Source organism: Echinops telfairi, unplaced genomic scaffold (genome assembly GCF_000313985.2).
Source record: "Echinops telfairi isolate 266 unplaced genomic scaffold, ASM31398v2 ScPeMD7_22;HRSCAF=79, whole genome shotgun sequence".
NCBI lineage: Eukaryota > Metazoa > Chordata > Mammalia > Afrosoricida > Tenrecidae > Echinops > Echinops telfairi.
Window position 1 is genome coordinate 17,597,231 of NW_022103919.1, and position 27,022 is coordinate 17,624,252.

General features: G+C 46.5%; 1 protein-coding gene across 1 annotated transcript in view; it reads right to left on the reverse strand.

Annotated features, from left to right (window-relative positions):
- The window catches only part of GNA14 (G protein subunit alpha 14), a 233,541-nt gene that overhangs the window by 11,857 nt on the left and 194,662 nt on the right, over nucleotides 1-27,022 (reverse strand). Inside the window, exon 3 of the mRNA XM_004713822.4 lies at nucleotides 11,554-11,708. Coding sequence (XP_004713879.1) covers nucleotides 11,554-11,708 — 155 coding nt within the window. The remainder of the gene's footprint in view (nucleotides 1-11,553; nucleotides 11,709-27,022) is intronic.

A 27,022-nucleotide genomic window follows, 5' to 3' on the forward strand; every position in this document is an offset into this window, starting at 1 on the left:
CTCCTGCAGAGTGTCTGGGGAGGGTTGAACTGCTGAACTTGTGGTTAACAGCCCAATTCATAACTCCGTATACTGTCTCAGGAGTGAAAGAAGTCGCTCATGAAAGGACAGATGCAGGCATATGCACGTGGTTACCAAGGCTGGCAGAAAGGGGTTGGGGGGCTTAGCTTATGGGGCACTAAGCTTCTGCTAATTTGGTGGGATAATATGGAAATGGATTATAGTGATAGTACACAATCTGCTGGAAATAACCTGGGTCGTTGAATTGTATGTGTAAAAATTAAATTGGCAAATAACATATGTATATATCCCACAATAGAGCAAAACTTTAAAAAAGTGATTTGTTACTTGTAATTGTACTAGGCCCACTGTCATATAGATTCATAGAGATCCTCTTGGTCATAGCAGAACTCCTTAGTAAGGTTTCCAAGATGATAAATTTTTACAGCAGCAGACCACCTTGTCTGAAGAGCAGCTGGTAATTTGAACCAGTAACTTTGTGCTTAGCAACCCAAGATTTAACCACAATGAGAGCCTCCAGGGATCCCAGTGAGGAAGGTGCATATGTTAGAAATATCAAAGAGAGTGGGTTTGCTTTCTAGTCTCTCCTGTGAATGAAGAAGAGAAGGGTGGAGTTATAATAGCCCCGTGGGCCTTGTGCAAGACTCCGGGGGCCCTACGTGACCACCATGGCATGTGGGCAGGGCACAGAGTGGAGCATCCCAGCTCCAGGGTGGCCAGTGGGAGTGCCACAGGGAACACGTAACATTTGAAATGAGACTTGAGGAAATCCAATGATTTCTGGAGGTCAAGTTGTACAAAGGGCTTTGTAGGCTAGGGACAGAACGAAACAAAGGCCAGGAGGAGGGGATGAAAGGAAGGCAGGATATTCAGGGAGAGCAGAGCAGGCTGGCTCAACTGATGCACTGAGTACAAAAGGGCTGTTGGAAAACAGCAGGTATGTCTACAAAAGTTTGCCATGCCAATTTGGAGATGCCACGCAAAAGTGGCGTGAGGCTTTGCTGACTTTCCTGGGAGACTACTGACAGTGTCTAAGCTAAGAATAGGTGAACATAAAGCTGCCCCTCACAAAGGAGGCCGGCTACTGCTGGCATTCTAGTGAACGGGGGCACAGAGCTTGGGTGGCGTTGTCAGGGACAGTCCTAGCCACAGGACTGAGATGGTGAAAGAAAAAATGTACACCGTGTGGGTGGGGCAGGAGTCCCTGTGTGGCACAAATAGTTACCATGGTCAGCTGCTAACCACAAGGTTGGAGGTTCAACTCCACTCAGAGGCACCTCAGAAGAAAGGTCTGGAGAACTATTTCCCCCAAACAGCCATTGAAAACCCCCTGAAGCACAGCCTACTACTCTGCCACAGGGCACTGGAATCAGACTGCATGGCACTGGTTTCCGTGTGCTACTGCTGCTGCTGTCATTTGGCCGAGGTGAAAGAGTCTTCCAGAAAATGACCCCTCCTCACTACATCATTTAAACAGACTCACGCCAGCGTAAAATGGCTCCACAGGAAAGAGGGAGAGAGTAGACCTCATTCCAAAGCACCAAACCTTGAGGGCGACATTCCTGCTCGAAGCAGCTTGTTCACAGAGAGACTGCAGGGCCGACCCCAGCCTGAGACGTGACGTCCCCTCCCTAGATGACAACGCTACAAAAGACAGCCCTGAAGATACAGTTTGGGCAGAGTACGGCTGGACTGACGGGCCCACATGGGGGCAAACCAAGAGGGGAGCGCAACAGACCAGCAATGAGAGCAAAACCACGAAGGCCCTGAGGAATCTTGATTGTAGGCTTCTGACTCGGGGGGCAGCTCTTAGCACCTCATCTGAACTGGTTGGGGGATACTCCTAAGGGGGCCACACTGAAAGTCTAAAGGTGCAATGGTGTGGGGGTGGGGAACAAGACTGCTCCATCCTTGACTGCAGGAAGAGCAATGGGGTCTTGTAGAAGGCGTGCCCCTTGCACACCAATGCTGAGGACTAAAGGGTATAAGTGTTATTAGGTTAGAGGGTCCTGAGATACAGATCCCTGAAAAAAGGGACTCACCCCCGTTAACTGGGCATATACCCAGAAGAAGTGAGAAACAGACCATGGCCACACATCTGTACTCCATTGTTGACTGCAGCACAGTTTACAATTGCAAAGAATTGGAAACAGCCTAAATTTCCAAAATCTGGAAGAATGGACTATGCAGCCCTTTAGCAGTGATGAATGCATGAAGCACATCATTGCATGGGAAGGGTTGGAGGAAATGATGCTAAGTAAAGTAAGCCAAGTACAACATGAGTCCACAGAGATAAGCTTAAAAAGCACAAGGGGGAAAGCCACCAAATACAAATTCCCAGGGCAAGGTCCAGGCACTGTCAGGGGAGGGACACAACCGAAGGACACATATGGCAGCCAACTAAAAAGGAGGGGGAAAGGGGGGGGGGGGGGGGGACATGGGGACATGGATAGTGAGGGAACAGGGCACTAACCCACACATTGGGGGGGTATTGTTCGTGTCTCCACAGGAACGTGAGAAAGGAACCAGGCATCAATTTGGGGCACCAAGCCTCAGGAGCAACATAGCAGCATGAAGCAGTGAACTAACAGAGAAGACTGCAGGGCTGGCCCAGGCCCTGGTACAGCTACGTTGACCCCCTCCCAAGAAGAATGCACTACAGAGGACAGCACTGAAGATACAGCCCTGGGAGAGTTGCAGTTCTGCTTAGACCACACAGCAAACAGAGAGAAACCACATCCTGACCCACCAAGCCTTGAGGGCGACATTCCTGCTCGGAGCAGCCAATGCAAAGAGAGGACTGTGGGGCTGGCCCCACCAACAGACAGGACACCTCCTCACTGACCCACAGTGTAGGGGACAACACTGGAGATACAGTACAGGTATTGTTCCAGGTCTGAAACACCCCCTACACACACACACACCGGAGCAAAACACAAAGGGAGCGCAATAGAACAGCAAGGGAAGCAAAGCAATGAAATCTCTGAGGAATCCGAAAAATAGACTTTGGAATCAGTGGGCAGGGCCGGCACCTCACCAGATCCAACTGGAAAATTCAGAAGACAGACCTGGAACTATTTATAAGCTTTCTTTTTTTCTTGTTTCTTTTCTTCTTCTTTTTCTCATGTCTATCCATATAAGATAAGCAAGATAACCAAACCCAAGAAGAAAATAACGGACCAATGGCTCATGGTGGGTGGATGGGCAGGTGACAGACTTGGGAGAGGAGGAAGTGGGAAAAGGATCGGGGAGCAAACAAACCCCAAGGGAACGATAAGATCTAAAATCAGTGGCTAGGAGGGCATAGGATGCCTGGTGGGGTTCGATGAAGTGCAGTGTAGCCAAGAGAAAGTACAGCCTATTGAAGGTTGAACATGATAGTAGGACAGAATAAAAGTAGTAAGAAATAGGAGGCAAAAGACATTTATAGATATATAAATATAGACATGCACATACGTAAATATATTAATATATTAACAGGGTTATAGTTTTATGGATATATTTAAATGTTAAGTATTAAGGTAGCAGATGGGCATTGGGTCTCTACTCAATGCAAGAACACCTTGTTCTAATAACCTGGCATTCTGTGATGCTCACCTTCCTGACACAATTGTTGATGTCAAAATGGGTGCATAAGCAAATGTGGTGAAGAAGGCTGGTGGTGCCCGGCTATTAAAGATCTGGCATCTGGGGTCTTAAAGGCTTGAAGGTAAACAAGCGGCCATCTAGCAGGGAAGCAACAAGCCCACGTGGAAGAAGCACATCTCGGGATCAGTTATTAGGCATCAGAAGACCCAAAATAAAGAAATACATAGATGCAAATGATGGGGGTCAGAGTGGAGACTCAAAGCTCATCTGTAGATAATTGGACATTCCCCTACAGAAGGGTCAGAACAAAGGAACAAGTCAGCCAGGGTGCAGCATAGCACCGACAGAACACACAGCATTCCTCCCACTATCATGACCTCAGTTCTACCTTACAAATCCAACTAGATCAGAGCATGTACACTGGTACAGATAAGGCACATGGAATCCAGGTCAGATAAACCCTTCAGGCACAGTAATGGGAGTAGCGGTACCATGAGGATAGGTGGAAGGTGGGGGGGGAGAAATGGGGAAATGACTACAATGATTGACATATAACGCTACCCCCCCACCAAGGGGACAAACAACAGAAACATGGGTGAAGGGAGACAGCGGATGGTGTTAAGATGTGAAAATAATAATAATGTATAATTTGTCAGGGGTCCATAAGGGTGGAAGGTTGTGGGAGGGAGAGACAAGAGCTGATATCAAGGGCTCAAGCAGAAGGAAAATGTTTTGAAAATGATGATGGCAACATATGTACAAATGTGTTTGATACAATTGACATATGGATTGTTGTAAGAGCCCCCAACAAAATGATTTGTTTTATATATATATATATATATAAATACATTTTAAAAAATAAAAGGGGATTGGACCGATGGATTATATCAGTGCCTGCTCACTTTTTAATAGAGCGATACACCACTAATCTGGTTCAGGACAAGTTAGACTTGCAATGATTTGAATGGTCTCTCTTTTCTTTTTGTGTCTGTCTATATAAGATAGGTAGGATAAGCAATCCCAAGGAGATGGCAGTGGACCGATGATTCTGGGGGAGCATGGGAGAGGAGGAGTCAGGAGGAGGGGAGAATGAAGGGGACAGGGACAGGGGAATAGAAAGGGATCTACAATTGACGTTGAGGAGGATGTAGCGTTCCTGGTCGTGTTTGATCAATTGAAATGTATCTCAGAAGAATTACTGAGAGGTGAACAATGGGTAATCATGATACTGGGGCAGGAGGAAGGGAAAAAGAAAAAGAGGCAAAAACAAGAAAGTAAAAAAAAAATATATATATATATATATATACACACACACACGTGTGTGGAAATACAGATATATGTAAACATAAATATATAAAGATAGGTGTATTTGTTTCTCTCTATGTATGTAAGTACAATAAGGAAGCAGATGGACTTTGGGCCTCTACTTAAATCTTACCTCAGTACAAGAACAGTTTGTTCTAATAATGTGGCAATGTAAGATACTCACCTTCCCAACAAGAGCACTGAAGTCAAAATGGATCCATAAGCAAATGTGGTGAAAAAAGCTGATGGTGCCCAGCTATTAGGTGATATGGTGTGTGGGGTATTAAAGGCTTGTAGCTAAACAAGTGGCCATCAAGCAGGGAAGCAACAAAGCCCACAGAGAAGAAGCACACCAGCCTGTGTGATCATGAGGTGTCGACAGGAACAGGTATCAGATTATTTGTTCAAAAATAAGCAATCAAATTGACATGAAGGAGCATAGACAAAGTGGAGACCCAAACCCACCTTTAAGATAATTGGACAGTCCCTCACAGAAGGGTCACTCAGAAAGGATGACATATCCAGGGTGCAGTACAGTACTGATGGAACACATAACTATCCTCTCATTCTTTAATATTTCTTCCCCTTATTATGTCCTTAGTTTTATCTCATTAATCTTGTTTAACCTGCGTACATTCATTTGTATAATTAAGAATGTTCAATGCATCAAATCCAAGAGAGATAAACCCTTCAGAAATAGTAATGGGAGTAATGATTCTCTGAGGGTATGGGAAGAGAGGTGGAGTAGGGGGGCTAAAGTTAACAATGATTGACTGTATAAACCCACTGGTGGAGAATGAATAACAGAATTGTAGGTGAATGGATACATTTGATGGTGTAAAATACAGCAATAAATAAGTAAAGATTCCTGGTGAGAGGGTGGGGATGGAGGGGATAAAGAGGAGCTGATATCAAAGAGTTCAAGAAGAAAGAAAATGTTTTGAAAGTGATGGTGGCAGCAATTGTACCATGATGCTTGATCTAATTGAATTATGGATTGTTATAATATCTCTAAGAGCTTCCAATAAAATGATTTTTAAAAATACTTCCTTCACTAAGGAAGGCTCCCTCTTCCATTTCCCATTCTCTGACTCTAACTTGCCTATCTTTTTGACATTTACATTGTTTTGCAGAAGCAGCTCATTAGAATTAGAAATTGGGAGCCATGGACTTGAAGTGGATAAAACTCAAAACTCACTGCCACTGAGTCCCTGTGGGTTTCTGAGCCTATAACTGTTTATGGGAGTAGAAAGCACAGTCTTTCTCCCTCGGAGCTGCTGGTGGTTTTGAACTGCCAATCATGCGGCCCAACACGTAACCACTATACATACCACCATGGCTCCTTGAAGTGGAAGCAAAGCCACTTGGAACTTTCACATAAACCTCTATTTACTAAGTATGTCTTTAGATTCAAGTCAAGTCTTCTGTTCCGAGCCTTTGGGTGTGTGGTAGTTACATAATCTGGTATCAATTTTAGGATAAAGAGTGTAGGGGTGGAGTCTAGCCTATCAAAATGTTAACTAATAAGGCCTCTGTGGGCATGGCCTTCTCTTGAGGATTCTAGGAACTCCTGTATGTCTTCCTCGGAGGTGGGAGACTCTCTCACTCTGCTCACTCCCTGGGAGACATTGCAGCCCACAAGACACCTGGAACTAGTGCCCTGAGCTGGAGAGGCCACGTGGAGACCCCGACCAGCGCTGAGATGCTTACAATGCCACTAGATCCAAAAGACTCCCCAGCCACTGGCCTGTGAGCTTCCTGCATTCGGCATCATTGCATGTGCCTCGTGAGTCTGAAGAGGATTTTATACATTGGTATCGGACACATGGGCTAGTATTGGACTCATAGACTTGATCTGGACTGGGATGTTTTCTCAATATTCAATTGCTCTTGTACATAAACCTCTTTCCTATACACGTGACTGTCTCCCTGGAGTTATCTCTCTAGTCTACCTGGACTGACACAGGGTGCCTTGCAGAGCTTTGAATCACCTAGACCAGGGTTTCTCACCTCAGCAGAGTGGTATTTGGGAAACATAGAGCTTCCTTATAAAGGGACTGGTAGCTTTAGAAGCTGTTCAGCAGCATCTCTGGCCTGTATCCACTCTGTCCACTAGATGTCAGTAGCAACTACCTAGTTGTGACGATAATCTGAGCTCTCCTTACTCTCTGAAGTCCTCCTATGTACACAAGTGCTTTATTTTTAATAGGCCACACGCATCTGTTTTGTCTTCCACGGAATATGTATCCTTTCTTATCTCTGTTCTTGGGGATGCGCTGCATGAGGGCACTTAGATTTGTCCCTATTTTCTCATCAATGATCCTGATAGCTTTGGGTTCTACATTTAGGGCTTTGATCCACCTTGAGTTTGTGTACATGGGGTGAGATATGGGTGTTGTTTCCTTCTTCTGCAGGTGGATATCCAGTTTTTCCAGCACCATTTACTGAAGAGAGCATCTGCTTCCCATGTCATGCTTTTGGGCCTTTGTTGGAAATCAGCTATCTGTATGTGAATGCATTCATTTCTGGGTTCTCTGTCCTGATCCTTTCTGAGATTCTTCAGAGCACTGTGGGGAGTCCCTGGGGTGGTGGGCAAAGGGGAGCTCCAGGATTGGAGGGCAGAGGTGTTCCTGGGTTGGTGGGGACAGGGGTGCCGGGAAGTGGGGAACTGCTGGGATGGTAGATAGATGGGGGTCAGGAAAACAACAACAACGCCACAGGTGGACAATTGCCCAGTCTTCTGAACTGACCAGACTGGAAACACTTGTGCCTTCCCTCGGTCTAAGGTTATCCACTGGGGTTGATGTTGACACCCTTACTATCACACCACCACCAACACAGTACCACACTCACCTAGGATGTGAGGGCTTTCACTGGGAAGTACCAGGTGTCTGAGGGAGCAGAAGCCAGCTGTGCCAATTGTGGAGAACTGTTAGCAGGCAGACAAATAAGGTCTTGCTACATCGATGCCCTCTGTGTTGTATTAAGATATGTATTATTCTGGCATGCCTGGGATGATCATTCTGAGGTATTTGGTTTTTGTTCATATCAGGGTATATCTCACAGGTGCTATGGCATGGGGGAGTACCCTCTTGAAGTTGTGAAATAATTTTTTCTGTTTTTCGGTAAATGAAACCCAGGATTGATGAACCTATAGGGATATCAAGAAGAACAAGGGGATTGAGGAGGAGTGCAGGAGAGGGGGTGATAAAAGGGAGATGATGTCAAGGTACCCAGGAAGAAGTAGGATATTTGGGAAGTGATTATGGAAGCAATGGTACAATTCTGCTTGATGAAATTAAATGACGCAGTGACATGACATTTGAGTTAATTCCCGAGTAAGAACAAATTGAAAGACAAACAGACAAACATGGGCTCACACTGTATCCCAGCTCCAACTTAAGAACTATTAGTTCTTCATCATGGCGCTGCTTGATAAGGAACATGAAGGAGGCCGGGGCCACAGCAAAATGTGGTGAAGAAATTAGATGATGCCCGGCTAGCAGATCAAATCGTGTCTGGGACCTTAAAGACTTGTCTCCAAACAAGCAGCCATCTAAGTGAGAGGTCAGCTAAGCCCACATGGAAGAAGCTCACCATCATCAGTCACCAAAGGATTGTGAAGCATACAAACTGAAGTCAGAGGAGAGATTAGTATCAGAGCTTCAAGTCTGAGAATCTGGTTTGCAGAAGGCTGTGGATGACAGTGGGAGCCCAAGACTCACTGCTGCAACTATGCAGGAAATAGACTTCAGGTGAACTCCCTCTGCCCACACCTGAGGGACAGAAGGAAAGAGGTCACTAAACAGAATGCATCAGTGAGCTGAGGCTAGAAGGTCAAAGGCAGAAGCCTGGCTTGAACAGTTAAACCTTGTCAGCAGATTCCCCCGAGGATGCACACTAGACCTGCTCTGGTTTCCAATGTCTTGTGTATTTGGTGGGTTGTATTTTGTTTTGTTCTTGATTGTACACATCTCAGGAATCTCAGAAATGTTCTCTCATTGGGGGTCACCCTCTTGAAGTTGCAGTAGTAGTTGTTGTTGTTTGTTGTACAAAAACCAGGACTGATGAGCCTATAGAGTCAGCAAGTGATGTAAGAGTTTGGGGGGAGGGGGTACAGAGGTGGTGGCAGGGTGATGACATAAAGGAGTCCACATAGAAACAGAATGTCTGAAAACTGATTGTGGTAGCACATGGGCAATTCTGCTGGATGTGATTGAAATATGGAATGATTTGATCTATGTGTCAATTTTTTTTTTTAATATTAAAAAAAAAAACTCAAAAATTGGTGGCCTGTTTTCAAGGCATGGAACCCTGCATCAGTCCTGGTGGGTACTTCACAAGTGGGTCCACATCAAAAGCCCCAGCCAGTCCCCAGGACCTTCCCCAAAGCACATTGTACTGGACCACATCCGGGGAAGGCCAGCACGGGGAAGTGCCTCGTCTGACTCTGAGGTGCCCCAGGCTCCCCAGGCTTTTTAAGGCTCCTTAGGACACTGCCTTCCATCTCTTTTCTGTGCCGACCTAGCACCTGATCAGGGTCTATTCCCCTTGTCCTGTTCTAGCCAGTAAATGTTACTATAGTTCGTTTGGCTCAGCCAACCAGGATCCATGCCATCACCATCAAATGCTCTGTCTGGGACAAGGGCCAAAGAAAGGCCATGAAACAGCAGGAAGTAATATTTCCAGTTTGGTCTTTGGTCTCCTGCTTTGTGCAGGGGTGAGCCACTGTCCAAAGCCAGCTCAGAGGGCTGGCTTAGGGGAAGGGACAGGTCTGGAGCCCCCAGAAGACAGATGGTTACAGAGGGAAGGGAGCCATAAAGAGGCTCATCAAGGCAGGACTGAAATTCAAAGAAGTAGAGCCTCAGGAAATGCTTAAGACCGTGAATTATGTGGGGCCCTTTGCAAGCTGAGCGATCCACTTCTTCTTAAGGTAATATATTGGTGAGGGAACTGTAGGGCTTCATGCATGCAGACGTCGTGTGCAAAGGCGCATCTGTAATGTAGATTTCACCTTTTTGTATTAGTAGTTGGAATTTAATACATAGATCATGTCATTCCATCCTTCAATCACGTCAAGCAATATTGTACAATTGCTACCAAAGTTTCCGAATATACAATTCACCTTCTATGCAGGAAGCTTGGGTTTAACATCTACCTGTAGTAGCATAGGGATGATGTGTTGGGGTGCTAACAGAAAGGGCAGCAGTTCAAAACCACCAGCCACTCCTCAGGAAAAACATGAAGCTTTTTGCTCCTGTAAAGAGTTCCCATCTTGGAAACTCACAGGGTTGCTATGAGTCAGCATCGCCTGGACGGCAGTGAGTCTAGTTGGAGTGTGCCAGTGGAGGTTCCCATGCTGCTTCGATGGTGAGCAGGTTTCAGCAGCATTTCTAGCCTATGATGAACTTAGCAAAAGCTGGCAGTTCAGCCAGGGAAGGCCCGATGGGTCACAATGGTCTGGTGCTCAGCCAAGCAGGACTCTCTCAGACCATCATACAAAATGCTGCCAGGAGTTGGGGACTGACTCTCTGGGAAGAGTACCACAACAGGTCTTAGCAGGTAGTCAATAACCGAAACAAACAAAGTGGGGGTGGGTGGGTAATAAAATAATAATAAAAGAGGACTGCATATAAATGAAGCACTCGTGACAGGACTAACTTTATGTGCTTCCTTTGTGGTGCCCACTAGAGGGCAGCCCCAGATCAGCAACTAACAGGACCGTTTCTCAAGTCTGACTTCAGGACAAATGGGCCTTCTGTCTTGGTGTGGAGCGGTTACGTATGCATCCCGGCTGCTAAACCAAAGCTGGCAGTGAAACACCACCAGCTGCTCTGTGGGGGAAAGATGAGAAGGATTAGGCTTTCTACTGTGAAGCGTTAAGATCTCAGAAACCCACAGGCGCAGGTCTGCCCTGTCCTACAGAGGAACACTGAGACCGAATTGAGGGCACAGCAGTGATTTTTGTGGGGGGAAGGCAGAGGAGGTTGGTCTTCTGATCAGGACATCGGAGAGGGAGAGAGCTGGGGTGGTGAGAGGTGGACACCAGGAGCCAATGCCCTTCTGTTTCCATCAGCTCATTTTAGCAACCCAACTGGGATGAGTCTAATTATGAGAAACCAAATTGGGCTGAGCCCTTTCTAGCAAACAGCAGTCTCAGAGACCCATGACGGAGGAAGGGGGTTGTCTGGGGATCCATGGATTGGTGGGAGGGGTTAGAAAGTCACATGTGGAACTCGTGCTTTGTCTGCAGGACAACTAGATTCGATTCCCATCTACCGCACCACATACACAGCTGCCACTCCCTGTCACTGGGAGCTCGTATGTGGCCGTGATGCTCAACAGGTTTCAGCATAGCTTCCAGACTGAGATGGGCTAGGAAGAAAAGCCTCATGGTCTACTTCCAGAAATTAGCCAGTAAGAAGCCTGCAAAATACAGCAAAACTGTGTCTGATGTGCTACCAATCGTAGGGATGGCACGGGGCCAGGCAGCGTTTATTAGCTCTGTGGTGCATGGAGTTGCCGCAGAGCAAGCAGGAGGTGGTGCTGCTGCTTTGCAGTCCTGTCCTGAGTGTCCCCCTTTGAAGCAGCATGGGGTCTCAGAGCCTGGCCACCCTGTGCCTGTGGCTCGGTACTCACTATTTGGTGGAGTCCGACAGCTGGTACTCCCTCCTTCGGTCATAGCACTCCTGGATTCCGGGGTCTCGCCACAGCTGCTTGATGGCCTCCACCTGGGTTTTGGACAGCGCCGACACCTTATCCACTTCTACTTCCTTGATGACCTGGGCGTTCTCCTACTCAAAGAAAAGAGAACTTTCCATTACACAAAAGGTAGGAGGCCCCCTTCCTGTGAAGGGGTCCCTGGGTCATGGAGGATGCCTCTGGGTTCTGATGTGTGTGGGGGGTGCCCTCAGAGGGCCTTCTAAGTTCACAAGTAGAGAGTGTCACACCTAAGACCTACCTACAACCTCGTCACACACTGACCTGGGGTCAGCTTCACCAGCCTTCGAGGACCAGTCCTGGATGGGGAAACCCTGAGGATCATCATGAAATGACTTCTGTGTTAAACCGGGTGGCCTAGAAAAATAAGTTCAGACACTCATATGTGTTTAAGAAAGAACTTTATATAAAAGAGTAATTGTATATTAAGAACACATCCCAGCCCAATCCAGATCAAGTCCACAAGTCCAATATTAGCCCATATGTCTGATACCAGTCTGTAAATTCCTCTTCAGACTCATACAACATATGCAATGACACTGAGTACAGGAAGATCACAGGCCAGTGGGTGGAAAGTCTTGTGGATCCAGTGGCAGTGGAACCATCTTAGCACTGACGTGGGTCTCCACATGGCTTCTCCAGCTCCAAGGCTCTGGCTGCCATCAGCATAGTTCTATGTGGCTTGTCAAGAGTCCAGCAGAGATTCTCTGTGCCCTGCCTCCAGGGAGGAAGACAGGAAGTCCCAGAATCCTCAGAAGAAAGCCATGCCTACACAGAGGCCTCATTGGCTGTGACCTGATTGACAAGTTAGACTCCACCCCTTCACAAGTTGACAAATTATGTAACTGCCATAGACCACCCCTTGGCAACTTGACACTTTTACACAACTCTTTAGCCATATATAGTTTTTAAACAAAACAATAATAAAATCATATGTGTACCTAACAGGATAAAACTAAAATGCATACAATACAATAGGGGCCAAAGCCTCATTTAAACATAATATTCTATAAGTGAACAACACAACAATATTTTATGCCAAACAATTGCAGTTAAGTAATACCTACACCTTAATCCTATGACGATATTCCCCGACCTGTTTGCAAGCCAGCCACTTCATGTCTTTATCCACCCAATTTTGGGTATCCAATTTCTATACTGCCCACTTACAACAACCCACTGCTCTGAGGAGACAATCATATTCTTCGACATGAAGAATCTTCATTCCAATTGGAACCTTGTGAAGTCCGCATCCATAAGCAAAGTCAAATCAGGACAGGCCAGTCATGAAGTCTGCAGCAATATGCACCAGTTCACAGGCTCAAAAGGCTTTTCATCTGGCTGGGTTTTGGTCAACTCAATGTGGGCTGCCTCACTTAGCCTCACCAAGGTGCCCATTGGCTGCCTTGCCTTTAGACCATGGGCCCCATCACAAATTCTCAACAATCCTGGCCCTCTTGTGCTAGGTCATGAACTTCAGACCAGTCCATCTGCTCTTGTCTTCTCCTCTAGCTCCTGTGAGCCAGGTCCCTCAACCCGTGTCTTCATTGCTCCATTTCTCCCACTTCCACTCAACAAGTGGATCCAGGTAGTCACCTAGCAAGCATTTCAGCCTGCCCACAGGCTCCCTTAATGTTCAGTCCTAGAGAGTTTCTTCAGGGCTCCAGATTTTTCCAGCACTGGGCATAGAACACTAGTTCAAAATTCAGAAAACCACAGGGTTCCTTTTTTCGCTTCGATCTTTCAGCACCCACCTCGGAAAGTCTCTTCACCTTCGAATGTCCCGAGCACTTAATAGACTGTGTTGGGCTTATCTTTCAGAGCCTTCTTCGCAGCATGTCCTAACCCATCTATAGATTCAAATTAGTGGCTGAAGGCAAGTTAGCTTACAAGCTCTCTATTTTCATACTTCCCGATAATCATTTCTATCAAGCATTATATCAATAACAATAAGAAAATGGTATAAACCTACTATAGCCAGATCCTAAACTCAATTCTTAAAGCAGTCAAGTTCAATCCTATCTACCTTATCTTAAGCCTTATCTAAACTATTACATTGGCCCAAAATATGGCCTTAGGCTTCTGATTGCTTCAAGTTAGGGTGGCACCTTCTGTCGGCCATTTTCATTAAGCAGCGGGGGTCTCTGAGACATTCAAGGGGTGATTTCACCCCCTGGGTTCAAAATACCCATTAATCACATTCATTTTCACCATTCCAAACAGGAATAGCCAAAGACAACAACCAAACAAAAGAATCAAAACTTTAACCCCCCATATTCTTTCCAGAAGAGAGCTCAGTAAACTGCATGGCCAAATAGGACCTCTGGCGAGGCGAAGGAGAAAAACTACCACGAGGCAGCAGTCAGACAAGCACCACTCTCCATCGTCATGATTTGTTCTTCTGCCACCGCGCCCCCAAGGTTCCATACATAATGCGTTAGTGTGCGTGGACTAGAGAAACAAGTTCATGACACTCATGTGTGTAAGAAAGAGCTTTATAGCTACTGTATACAAACATTCCTGGGGTGAGGTCCAGGTAGTATGGCAGGGGCCAATACTAGGGATACATATGGTAGCCAACTAAAAATGAGGGGGCAAAAAAAAAAAATGGGTAGCAGGGGAACAGGGCACTAACCCACCCAAGGGGAGGGTATTGTTTATATCTCCATGGAAAGAGGGACCAGACTTCAACCTGGTGCTCCAAGATGTGAATGCAACATACCGATGAAGCAGGGAACCAGTAGACAGGTTCGAGGGGCTGGCCCCAATCCCAGCTATGTGGACAACTGCCCATCCCCCCAGAATTCACTTCAGAGGACAGCACTGAAGCTACAGCTCAGGGAGAGCGACATGTCTGATCAGAGCACACGGGAGCAAATGAAGGGGAGGAAGAGAGTGGAGCACATTCTGGCCCACCAAGCCCTGAGAACGATATCACCGCTCAGAACAGCCAATGCACAGCGAGGATGAGGAGGACAATAAATGTTCAAATGTGCTTGACACAATGGATATATGTATGGATTGTGATAAGTTGTACAAGTCTCCAATAAAATGATACATTTTTTAAAAGAGCTTTATATAAAAGAGTAATTGTATATTAAGAAAACATCTCAGCTCAGTCTAGATTAAGTTCGTAAGTCCAACATTAGCTCATATGTTCAATACTAGTCTGTGAATTCCTCTTCAGACTCACACATGCAATGATGCTGAGTACAGGAAGATCACAGGCCAGTGGGTGGAAAGTCTTATAGATCCAGTGGTGGAAGCATCTTAGTGCTGATGTGGGTCTCCATGTGGCTCCTCCAGCTCCAAGGTTCTGGCTGCCATCAGCATAGCTCCATGTGGCTTCCCAACAGGAATGTATCACAGGGAAAGTCAAGCAGAGATTCTCTGTATCCTGCCTCCAGGGAGGAAGACAGGAGTTCCCAGAATCCTCAGGAGAAGGTCATGCTCACACAGAGGCCCCATTGGCTATGACCTGACTGACAGGCTAGATGCCACCCTTTTGCAAGTTGACAGATTATGTAACTGCCACTACTTCCTTAGTAACATGCTGGCTGTATGAATGTCTGTGTAGACATGTGATAGACAACTGGAACATGACACTTAGTCTAGTGTTTGAAATACGCTCTTGAACGTAAGACTGAAATACTCTAATGAGAGAAGGAGATAGTTGCTATCCCACACTGAAGAGATTTATGGCTGCTGAACTTTGGTTTGGTTCGAACCTCTTTTAAAGGGACCAACATATATTTGCTGTTTCCATACTTTCTCAGCATTTTCGTGACATGTGTTAGTCTGCCAGGCATGGCTCTGTCCTTGTACACGAGGGTTACTGAGAGGTTTCAATATCTGCAACCCTCACGTCCAGTCTCCTAAATTTCCAAGCTGTACAAGTTAACAATTCATGCAGTGTAGTCTCGTAAGATGCCTTGCACGTGCATGAATACCGTTTCTCAACAGTGTTTAAATTCTGCTCCACTGACTAAATGTTAATATCAATAAAATTACCTTATGCCCCAAGGGGACGGTTTATGAAATACTCCAATAAAATGATAATGATGTCGCCAAAGTGAACCAAGGACATAGATACATACATAGCTTTTCAGATAGCACCCCTGGTATAAGGATAGTTAATTTTTGTGAACTGGCCCTGGTCGGTCCATGCCATCCTGAGGGGAACACTGAAGATGTGGGTGCTGGAGGAAAGTGTGGTGAACATCAGATGGTGCGTACATTTCAGAAAAACAGCACTGGGGCCTTAAGTTCCGCCTCAAAATAAGCTGACATCTAATTGAGGAGTCAGCTAAGTCCACGTGGAAGAAGTACACCAGATTGTATGATCCAAGGATTATACATCATCAAATCCAAACCCTGAGGAGGGAAAGGTACGAGAACCTAAATTCTAAACATCCAGTTTTCATAATGGATGTTAGTGGAAGCCACAAATCCATTTGCAGAGTCCCTGTTCGCCATTTGCAGTGAATCCCCATGGAGCAGAGTCTCAGAAGGTGAACAGCCTGAACACCAGACAAAGATCATTGTAAAGCAGATTTTGGCGCTGTCGTTAAGCTGGAATGTAGCACCTTGTCATTAGATCTCCCTTCTGACCCATTTTGGAATTCTTTAAGCTTTTAAATATCTGATTTATTTTTGATTGTGGTTTTTCTCTGTCATTCGGTCATTGTGTCTGGGTCCTTTGATCTTGTTTGTTTTGTATGTTTTTCTGTAGAGGGAAGTTGGGATTGGTGGATCTATGAAGGGAGCAACTGGATTTAAGATTATCTGGAACACAGAAGGGGAGGGGTGAGGGGAGTCAAGAGCAATGGACACAGAATGAAGAAAATGTTCCAACGTTGATCATGGTGATGATTGCACAACCCTTTTTAATAAGGTTGAACGGCTGAATTGCATGATAAGTAAATTATGACTCAATAAAAAGTTTAGAGTAACCATTATCATCAGATAAGCCCTGGTGGTGCACTGGGTTACACATTGGGCTGTAAGCAAAAGGTCAGCAGGCTGAACCCACCAGATGCTCCGAGGAAGAAAGATGAGGCTTTCTGCTTCCAGAAAATAGCTACAGCCCCAGAAACCCCACACAACAGATGTACTTTACCCTACAGGGTCACTGTGAGCTGGAATCCGCTTTATGGAACTAGGTTTGATTACCATTAGAGACTAGAGAACTGACACGATAATTAATAACACCAACTGAAAGTCAGTGATCACAATGTGCCAGTGATCAGACTCTTTACCACCAGGTGGATGAGTTCCACCACGCACACACACACACACACACCACAAGCTGTCAGTCTCTTTGATGCTATGATACTATTATATGTAGTATTGCTACAGATAGTAAATAATTAATGCGCTATGTTATTGCCCTGTTATTATAGCACTTGATACAATCATTATTCCTATAATTATCATGATTGCAGCAGTTGCCAGTTATTGGCCACTTACTATGTGCCACAGGCTTTACATACATTATCTCATTTAAATCAAGGGGAGTCTAGCACAAGGCCAGAAATCTGTACCAAACCTTAGAAAATGAGAATTACCCGGTTGGCCAGAGTCCAGCACTTCCCATTCATTGGCCCCAGAGGCTCTGCCTTCCGCCCTGCCCTCGGCCACAGGTTGCAGCTCACAAGCCAGAGAGACGGGCCCATGCCGTCTCTCTGCCTTTCTCCCTGCATCTGACAGCAGTCATGCCAGGCAGTGCTGGCTGATCACTAGCAGCTGTGAGTCAACACGCACCCACTTGGCAGCTGGGCAACTGTGCCAGTATATGGCACCCATTAAACAGCTGCTCTCAAGCGTGTATTCTTCATCCCCATCGTTGTCTAAGAGGAAGCGGGAGAAAGGGCGTTCTTACAGACTGACACAGCTCAGCACACAACCAAGGGCTGTGGTGAAGTCAGCATGATTCTGCACTACCTTCAGGTCACAAGAGGGAAAATAGACTCTTCTCCTGGATAGTGGGATCTGCAAGGTCAGCAGTTTGCACCCACCAGCCGCTCCACAATAGACACTTAAGGCTTTCAGCTCTTGTAATAGAGCCTTGGAGACACAAAAGGTTAGTTCCACTCGTCCTGCATGGCTGCTGTGACTCAGAACCAACCCAGTGGGAATGAGTTTTTTGGGAGGGGCAGACAGAGATAAACTCCCTCCTATGAGATGCAGTCAGGATGTGCTCGTGGGGGCAGGTTTTGAAGTGAAAACATTTGCTGTCCTTTCTGTCATCCTGACAAGTCAGGAAATGGCTCAAGGTGGTCTCCCTGTATCATTTCTTCCTAGCGGCAAGCTAAAAAAGCAAAACAACACAATCCCACCACAGTCCAGTTGTATCTGACTCTTAGCAAGAAAACCACAAGTCAACAAATGCCCATGTGGGAGGGTAGGAGTCTGGGCAGAGGGGGGAACTTGTTGGTCATCTTGGCCAACTTGTCTCTCTGACTGTGCCTAGTGGCAGTCACTCTGGCTTTGTGGGGCACAGGCCTCTTAAGCTGCTCTCAATTTAATCATGAAAATTAGCTCAATGGAATCTATTTCTACTTCTCAAAACACAAAGCAGATTTTCTCAAAAGGATGACCCTCAAATATTTTTAAAACCTTTTTATTGGTATGGGATAAATGCTTTCTTTATTCCATTAACAATGTGTGTGTGTGTGCGTGCCTGCGTGCGTGCGTGCGTGCGTGTGTGTGTGTGTGTGTGTTCGTGTTCCTATTTCTCTGGCTTGGCTAAGTGGCATACCGGTTATATGTCGGGCAGCTAACTGCAAGGTAAGCAGTTCAAAACCACAAGCTGCTTCAAGGGAGAAAGATGGGCTTTCTCCTCCCTTAAGCTGTCACCGCGTTGGAAACTCCCAGGGGCAGTTCTGCCCTGTCCTATGGAGTTGTTCTGAGTTGGCATCCACTTGATGGCAGTGAGTTTGGCTGGGTGTTTTGTTAGTTCCTGCATTTTAATGTAGTGTTACCCAACACAAGTCCATGGACATATTCCAGCTCTCTCCATGTGAGTGGAAACCAAACCCAACCCAAAACCATTGCTGACAAGAAACTCCTACCTCACAGCAGCCCTGTCGATTACAGAGTTGAACTGCTCAGTAGTACTTTCATGACTGCACTATGGGATGGAAGCAGATTATCAGGCTTTTTCTGTATGATGCTGCAGGGGGCCTGAACTACCAACCTTTAGGTTAGCAGCTGATCACCAAAACATGTGCATCCCCCAAAACCAAAAAGCCAAACTCACTGCCATTCAGTTTGTCCACTTCTAGCGACCCTACAGGACAGGGTAGAACTGCCCGTTGTGGCTGTCTTCGACTTTCACTCTTTACAGGAGTAGAAAGCCCCATCTTTCTCCCAGGAGAGGTTGGTGGTTTCAAACTGCTGATCTTACAGTTAGCAGCCCAGCGTGGAACCAATAAGCACCCAGCTCTTTTTCATCACCCAGGATACCGAGGCTGCTGCATCAGTGGGCGCAGGCACAGGGATGTGAGGACGGTGCTGACGGTGCACGATTCTTTATGTTGTGCGCAGGGCTCAGTGGGTCAGAGCTGGCCCCATGGCATCTAACAACAGGGACCTCGGACACAATATGGGGAAAGCGCTCTGTCTCTTAAGTCTAACTGCTGGCTTTCAAGGAAAGCTGGGGGGAGGGGGGATTGGAAAAATGTCCCCCCATGGACAAGGAGCCATGATGTGAATGAGAGCCATCCGCTGAATGATATGCAGGAAGCAGTAAATGCGCAGGTCTGCAGTTGACAGGAGAGCCCCAGCAGAGAGGGACCCACTGAGTTCAAAGTGTTTGCTTGAAAAGAAAAGGGAAGAGAGGGGCTGGGGAGTCACAAGGGAAGTGAATACTATAGAAGCAACCTCAGCAGATACAGCAACACACCCAGGTTCGAAAACACCGACCTCATAGCCGGCTTTCCATCTTTTTCTTTCTCACACAAACCACTAGTTCCCCTGCTTGGAGGGCAAACGTGGAAGGCAGATGTTGTACATGTGTGTTCCTCTCAGAAACCCCCAGGGTGACCGCATAGGAGCTGCTTATGAAGTGGTGCCATGGTGGCTTCCCACACGGACCTGTGGCTGCCTGGTGACGGTCCCTGTAAGGTCCACTGGCTGGAATCCAGGGCCCTGCTAGCTCCGCAGAGCCTGGCCAGGGCCCAACTCAGGCAGCAGCAAGCAGGGCTGTGAAGGATGCGATGCTGCCTCTCTAAGGCTCACATTCTTACTGACGAAAAGGAAGAATTGCCCCGTCAGGAAGCTACAGTGCTTATTCTTTTCTCAGATAAGGAAGCATTTTCACTAAAGTTCATCTTCATTAACATATTCTATATGATAAGATGGTTGAAAGAGGAGGCTTTCTACACCTGAAAAGAGATACCATCTTGAAAACCGAGAGGAACAGTTTTATTCTGTCCTAATGGGTCACGAGGAGTGTGAGTCAACTCAATGGAAGTGACTTTGGTTTGGTTTGGTTTTTATATGCTAACACTTCAAGTGTTCACTCTGATACACAGGTCCCAGTTAGCACAGAAAGTTAAGCAGTTGACTACGAGCCAAAAGGTTGGTGGTTCAAATCCACCCAGAGCCACTGCAGAAGACAAGTCTGGCCTGTGCTCCTGGAAGACCACAACGCTGAGGGCAGAATGGAGCAGTTCTACTGTGCTAGCACGGCACTCAGACGCATGCTGCCTGTGAACAGGTCCCTGGTAGGCCAGGGCATTACACCTTGGACTGCTAAGTGCAAGGTCAGCAGTTTGAAACCACCAGCTGCCCCCTGAGAGAAAGAGAAAGCTTTCTACTCTTGTGGCGAGCCACAGTCTTGGCAACCATGGGGGCAGGTCTCCCTTGTCCTGTACGGGTGCTGGTCAGAATCGACTCAATGGCTGTGAGTGTGGCTTCTGAGGTTTTTAACCCCAAAAGCTTTGGGGAAAGAGACAAGAGGTAATTGCATGATTTAACAATTCCCTCTAACATCATATTTTTGGACTTTTGCACAATCATTTGTTTTAACAAATACATCAAGGTCTGCAAAGTTAGTGCAAATTCTATTTAAATTATGTACTAAAACATCAAGCTCCATCAAGTTTTAAAACACCTCAAACGTTGCTTTATATGGAAAAATGGCAGAAAAAAAACCAAACATTTTTCCTACTGAGAATAAATAAAAATCGTAACTTCTGCTTCTGACAAGGATGTTTGAATCAACTCTCCCACTAAGGACAACTAGGAATGGTGGGCAAAACAGTTTCAAAAATAGTTTGAAAGTAAAATAAAACCTGCCAAAGCCAGTAACCAAGGTAAGGCAGCAGTATCTCCGGGAAGAAAAACGAAACTCGTTTTCACTAGAAGACAGCCATACAACAAGGCCATCCCTGTCGGTGGTGGAAAATGGGCAAACCTAGGAAAATGAGGCCGTCCCACTGAGTTCCAGCCCAGAGCTTTTGCTGGACTAGAATGCTAAGAAGGCCATACTCTGCACCAGAAAAACGGAAATTTGAAAAAAGCATCTCTACAAAATCACAGAAACCACTACTGAAAATATCAAAATGTGAAGCTATTGCTTCTCAAAATCTAGTTTCCATTTCTCAAGACCATGTTTCCATCTCTCTCACCCTTCCCCCAAAGGGTGCTGAGCTCTCCAATCGAAACCACGCCCTGAATGGCAGGTTGGAGCCCCCGAGGAGCCCAATTTGAGTTCCTTTTCAATGTTCTTTTGAGTTTGGGGAACAAAAAAGTTTGAAGGAGCAAGATCAGGCCCCTTGTGTTACTCTGGGTACTTTAGAGAAACAAATCCACAGAAACTCATGTATAAGAGAGAGTTTTATATAAAGGTTAAGTGTGCATCAAGGAAACATCCCAACCCAGTGCTGCCCAAGCCCACAAGTCCAGCATTAACCCATATGTCTGACACCAACCCACAAAGTCCTCCTCCATCTCACAAAACAGACACAATGCTGCCGACTGCAGGAGGAAAGCCGAATCAGTGAACGTGTAAGCATCTTGGCACTGGCAGGGGTCTCCACGCGGCTGCTCCAGCACCCAGGGCTGCATCGGGGTAGGTCCATATGGCTTCTCCTTGGGGGATGTCTTGCAGGAAGTGAGCCTTGTCAGCTGATGCAGGGAACTGGCTAAGGCAGCTGCACCCTGGTCCGACCATCACAAACCAAGAGACCCGAGAACAAGAAAGGTGAGGCTCACCGAGCCATTTATCCCTCTGCCCTTCAATTAACCTCACATGTGTTTATCGGCCAGTTGGCACAATAAACTAACTACCTCACCCCTCCAAGGAGATTCTTGAAGGAAGCCCTTGTTCCCCACCTGGGAGGGAGCAGGTGCACAGCTTTCCTGGTCCTGGCTCACCAGTGCCGTTTTCAATTTCATAAAAGTTCTTCATAATAAGCCCATGTCTCGTGTCCTTTGAGAAAAGCTGTCAAGATGGCCCCTTCATGGCCCTGAGAAAGCGGTCACCGTGATCTTCTGAGCTGCCCTCTCTGCCTGGCACAGACCTTGCCCAGGCGGGTGCCCCACAAGCAACTGTTCTGACTGGACCTTTTTGGAAAGCACCCTACCGAGACTGACACTAGTGTATGACTGAGAGAACTTGTCTGCAGCCACCGCGATCACAGAGACATGTGTAAGCGTGTTTTGTTCGGGATAAACCACACATGTATGAACCGGAATCCTTTTTGACTTACCCTTGTGTAATAAGATACATGTCCGTGTTAACAATTTTTGGTATACAATTCTGTGATATTAATTATGTTCATCTTATTGAACTAGTAGCACATCTATTTCCAACATCACCCTAAACCCAGGACCCCTTAAGTAAGTACCCCTAGGGCCCCCTTCTTTAAGTGCCTGGCAATCAATCACTGATACTCTTTCTCCATGAATTTGCCTATTCTACAGATTTATCATACGGCATTACAAGTGGAATCATAGAATATGTGTCCTTCTGTGTCTACCTTGTTTCACTCAGCATCAGCCTGTCAAGGTTCATCCATGTCTCAGTAGGCACTGGGACGTCATTTCTTTTTTTATGGCTGAATAATATTCCATGGCCCGAATATACCACCTGTTGTTTATCCATTTCTCTGTTGATAGACATCTGGGTTGCTTCTACCTTTGTATTACCTCCAATAGTGTTGTGATGAACACTAGTTCACAGTAGCCGAGAGCCTGCTTTGAAGACCCCTGGGTATATACTTAGGGGTTAGAATTGCCAGATCATATCATAGTTCTATTTCCAGCTCCTTTTGAGCCATTTCTAGCTTTGCTTGCTACTCTTGCTCAGCAGAGACAGCACTCTCAATCTGCCACGCTGGCCACTAGCTCACCTTCTGTCCTCTGCAGCCGTCCCAGGGTCTCACCACTGACCGTGAGCCAACAAAGGGTTTCCATGAAAACAACTGATCACCCATGGCACTCAGAATGGAAATGAGGCCTTTCAAATCCAAACACCTGCAACATCATTCAAATTCTGCCCTCCTCTATCCATCCCTTCTCTAACACAAATAAGCAACAGAATTCAAAGGCCATACTTATCATATCCTACCTACTCATCTTTTCAAAATTTCAGTGGGTTTCACTAAAGGATTCTGTCCAAAGGTTTATCTGATTGGTTTTCTTGGCGCAAACACCAGCAATTACAATGAATGTTAACAATGCAACTGAGAGATGGAATGAATTGGTCTCACACTGCGTCAACATGACCAAACAGCAACTGTGTTTCCCAGAATTCCCTTCTCCGTATGGTTCTGGGCCAAGGGTTACTGTTATTCGCTGCAGAGGAATGGGCTTCAATTCCTGGTGAGCTCGTGTGCAACAAAATGAAACACTGTCCCACGCTGCACCATCGTCCAGCACTGGGGTGGGCAACACTTCGTTGTGATCCATGGGTTTTCATTGGTTAACTTCTGGAAGCCTGGCACCAGGTCTTTCTTCCTTGCCTGCCTCATCTGAAAGCTCCACAGAAATCTGTCCCCCACGGTGACCCGACTGGTGCTTGAAATACCGGTGACATGGTTTCCAGCATCAGAGCAACCATCAAGCCGCACAGTACAAGTCTGACAAGTGGGGGGAGGGGCAGGGGCGGTTAGGGCTGACTAAAAGAGACTCGGCAGGTAGAAATAAAGCTGTGTGCACTGAAGGTCAAACTGGGCCTCAGTTTACACATGCTGTGGCTGATCTCCTGGCCAACTACACCTTCCGAGCCCCTATCAAACCCTTGGGTGTCCTCCTGCAGGTTCTCTACATGCTGGGCCACTCCTTTCACTGTGTCCTGGGCAGATACGCAGTGATCAGTGCCAGCTTCCTCCTGCGGTTGGTAGACTTGTCAAGGCTAAAGGTGGGAGATGGAAGCTCCAGCTGGTTCTTGACCTGCTGTTTCACACTGGCTTTCATCCCAATGCCAGTCCTGCTGACCTATTGCAACTGCAGGCCACCCCGCAGCTCGTACGGAGAGGTACAGCCTCCCAATGCCTTCTTTCAGCTCCAACCTAAGGTGCAATTCCTATAATAAACCCGTATTCCAGATCCACGCTTTGTTGTTGGTAGGTGTTATCAGGTCGGTTCTAACTCAGAACAACCCTCTGTACAAGAGAACAAAACACGGCCCAGTCCATGCTCCTCGATATTCTTCACCAACATAAGAATTCAAATGCATCTATTCTTCTCTGGTTCTCCTGATTCATCTCACACCATCCCCACCACTGTTGGTATGTTTGAACCCATCGTGGTAGCTGCTTTGTCAACCCATCTGGGTAAGGGCCTTACCCTTTGTCACCACACTCTTACCACGCACAATGTCCTTTTCTAGGCTCTGATCTCTCCTGACAACATGGCCAAAGTACCTGGCATCTCGCCATCCTTGTTTCAAAGAAGCACTCTGGCTATACTGCTTCCAAGACAGATTTGTTGATTCTTCTGGTGGTCCCTGGTGTATCCAATATTCTTCACCAGCACCCATAATTCAAGGGCATCTTCTTTGTTCATTGTCCAGCTTTCACGTGCATCTGAGGCTAATTAAGATCCATGGCTTGGGGCAGGTGTACCTGAGTCCTCAACATAACCACTTTGCTCTTTGATGCTGTAACAAGGTCTTTGGTAGTAGATTATCCCACAGCAAGGTATCATTTCAAACTCACTTTCAGCAGTTCTAGTTGCCTAGTCAAACCCCAACCAAGAATTGGGAAATTCCATTGTGGCTCATTCAATTCTCAAGGGGCAGCATCTCCTAGAGCAATGGTTCTCAACCTGTGGGTTGCGACCCTTTTGGGGGGCTGAACGACCCTTCCACAGGGGTCACCTGATTCATAACAGTAGCAAAATGATAGTGATTAAGTAGCAACGAAAATAATTTTATGGTTGGGGGGGGTCACCACAACATGAGGAACTGTATTAAAAGGGTCGTGGCATTAGGAAGGTTGAGAACCACTCTCCTTTACCCTGCGTAGGCCTGAAAGAGGTGGAAACACAGGTCTCTGTGGGGTGACATAAGAGCAGGGCACCAGCAGCCAGACACATTCATCTCTCAGAACACAGTCTCAGACACTTGCTCTATGCCAGGTCCGGGCTGGCTCCTGGAAAGTCAGGACAAAAGGGGCTGTGACCTTGCCCTTGAGGATTTCTGGATGAGTCCTTTTGATGAGCGCTACAACAGATTGAGGCGCAAATGCTAAGGAATCAAAGAAAAGGAGAACTTTCCATTTGGGAGGGGCAGGGCTTGGGTGAAGGTGTTCCCAGGAGGTAATGACAAAGGCTATGTCTCACCTTGCCACCACAAATGTCAATTCCTGACCGAGCCTGCCAAAGACGGCACTGGCTCTGTGTGTAGGCCTATCGGGAGGATGGACAGAGTTGCTGCTGAGAGACTGTAGGAACTAAGCCAAGACCCACCGTGGCTCCTCCATGTGGAACCAGAAACCGCTATGGACAGGGCCCAATGCCAGCAAGTCGGTGCCAATCTCGAGCAATCCGCTAAGACAGGGCAAAACTGCCCCTGTGAGTTTCAAGACAATAACTCTTTACAGACTGAGACAGCCTCATCTTTCCCCCTTGGAGTGCCAGGCCACACCGAAGTGACTGGCAAGCCCTAAGTCCAAAAGCAGATTGGTCTTAAGTATTGCTTTTGAAGTCAGTCATCGGAAGCTCAAGGTACTTACTTTCCCATGAAGACAGAGACTATTCAGGGCACAACAACTCCCGTTTATTCCCCCCCTGGGCTCAAAAGGAGTGTCAAATTTCTCAGTGTCCCTTGCAGTCAGGTGGAGTAACACAACGGAGTTCTGAACAATGGGATTGGGGTTTACTTGTCAGTGCTACTCAGTATTTCCCCACTTTTCAGCTGAAAGGAGAAGACAGTGACGGCTAATGAGGAGCCTGGAGGACTATGTGGAGTAGAGCCCTCTACCCACCCACCCGATCCCCCACCATCAGTTCACACTAGATTGAGATGATGTGACGGTGAAATGAACTTTTATTTGGTTAAGCCACTGGGGTTGATGTTGGTTTATAAAAATATAAATATATATAATCTGATTCATTTGAATGACGTGGTATTGGCCAATAATATTGAAATTACCAGGGGCCATCAGAAGAGTGAACACATCTCTCTTGGAGGAAATAAAAAAAATACCAAGAAAAAGAGAAAGAAATGCAGCCTATTGGCAGAGTGACTGCAACAAAAGGCTCAAACATCACAGCAACTAGGATGGAGGAGGGTCAAGCAGTACTTAGTTCTGCTGCACATGGGGTCACTATGAGCTTGAACCTATTCAATGGCACCTAGCAACGACAAACATACATATATGTGTGTGTATACGTGTACACACATGCACACAGGGTCCCTGGTGAAGTTAAGCAGTCTGCTGCAAACTAAAGAGGCATCCATTTGAATAAATGAAGTGTAGACCCCTTAGAATAATTGACCATTTGGGATCAAAGGGTCAGCATTTTCCCAAGAACTATGTTTAGAAGGATTCACAAAGGAGGAGGAATGCAGACAGGAAACACAGAGGGTGGTACAGTGAAGGGATTAAAATTAATGTGATGGCAAAGCTGAATGTAAAACTAATTGTTCTCATCATGAATTCTAGCCTCTCGTGCAGGAAACCCGGGTTCAATCCCCAGCCAATGCCCTCGTGCACAGCCACCAACCCTCTATCTCTCAGGGGAGACCTGCATGGTGCTATCCACCAACCATCTATCTCTCAGGGGAGACCTGCATGGTGCTATCCACCAACCCTCTATCTCAGGGGAGACCTGCATGGTGCTATCCACCAACCATCTATCTCAGGGGAGACCTGCATGGTGCTATCCACCAACCCTCTATCTCAGGGGAGACCTGCATGGTGCTATCCACCAA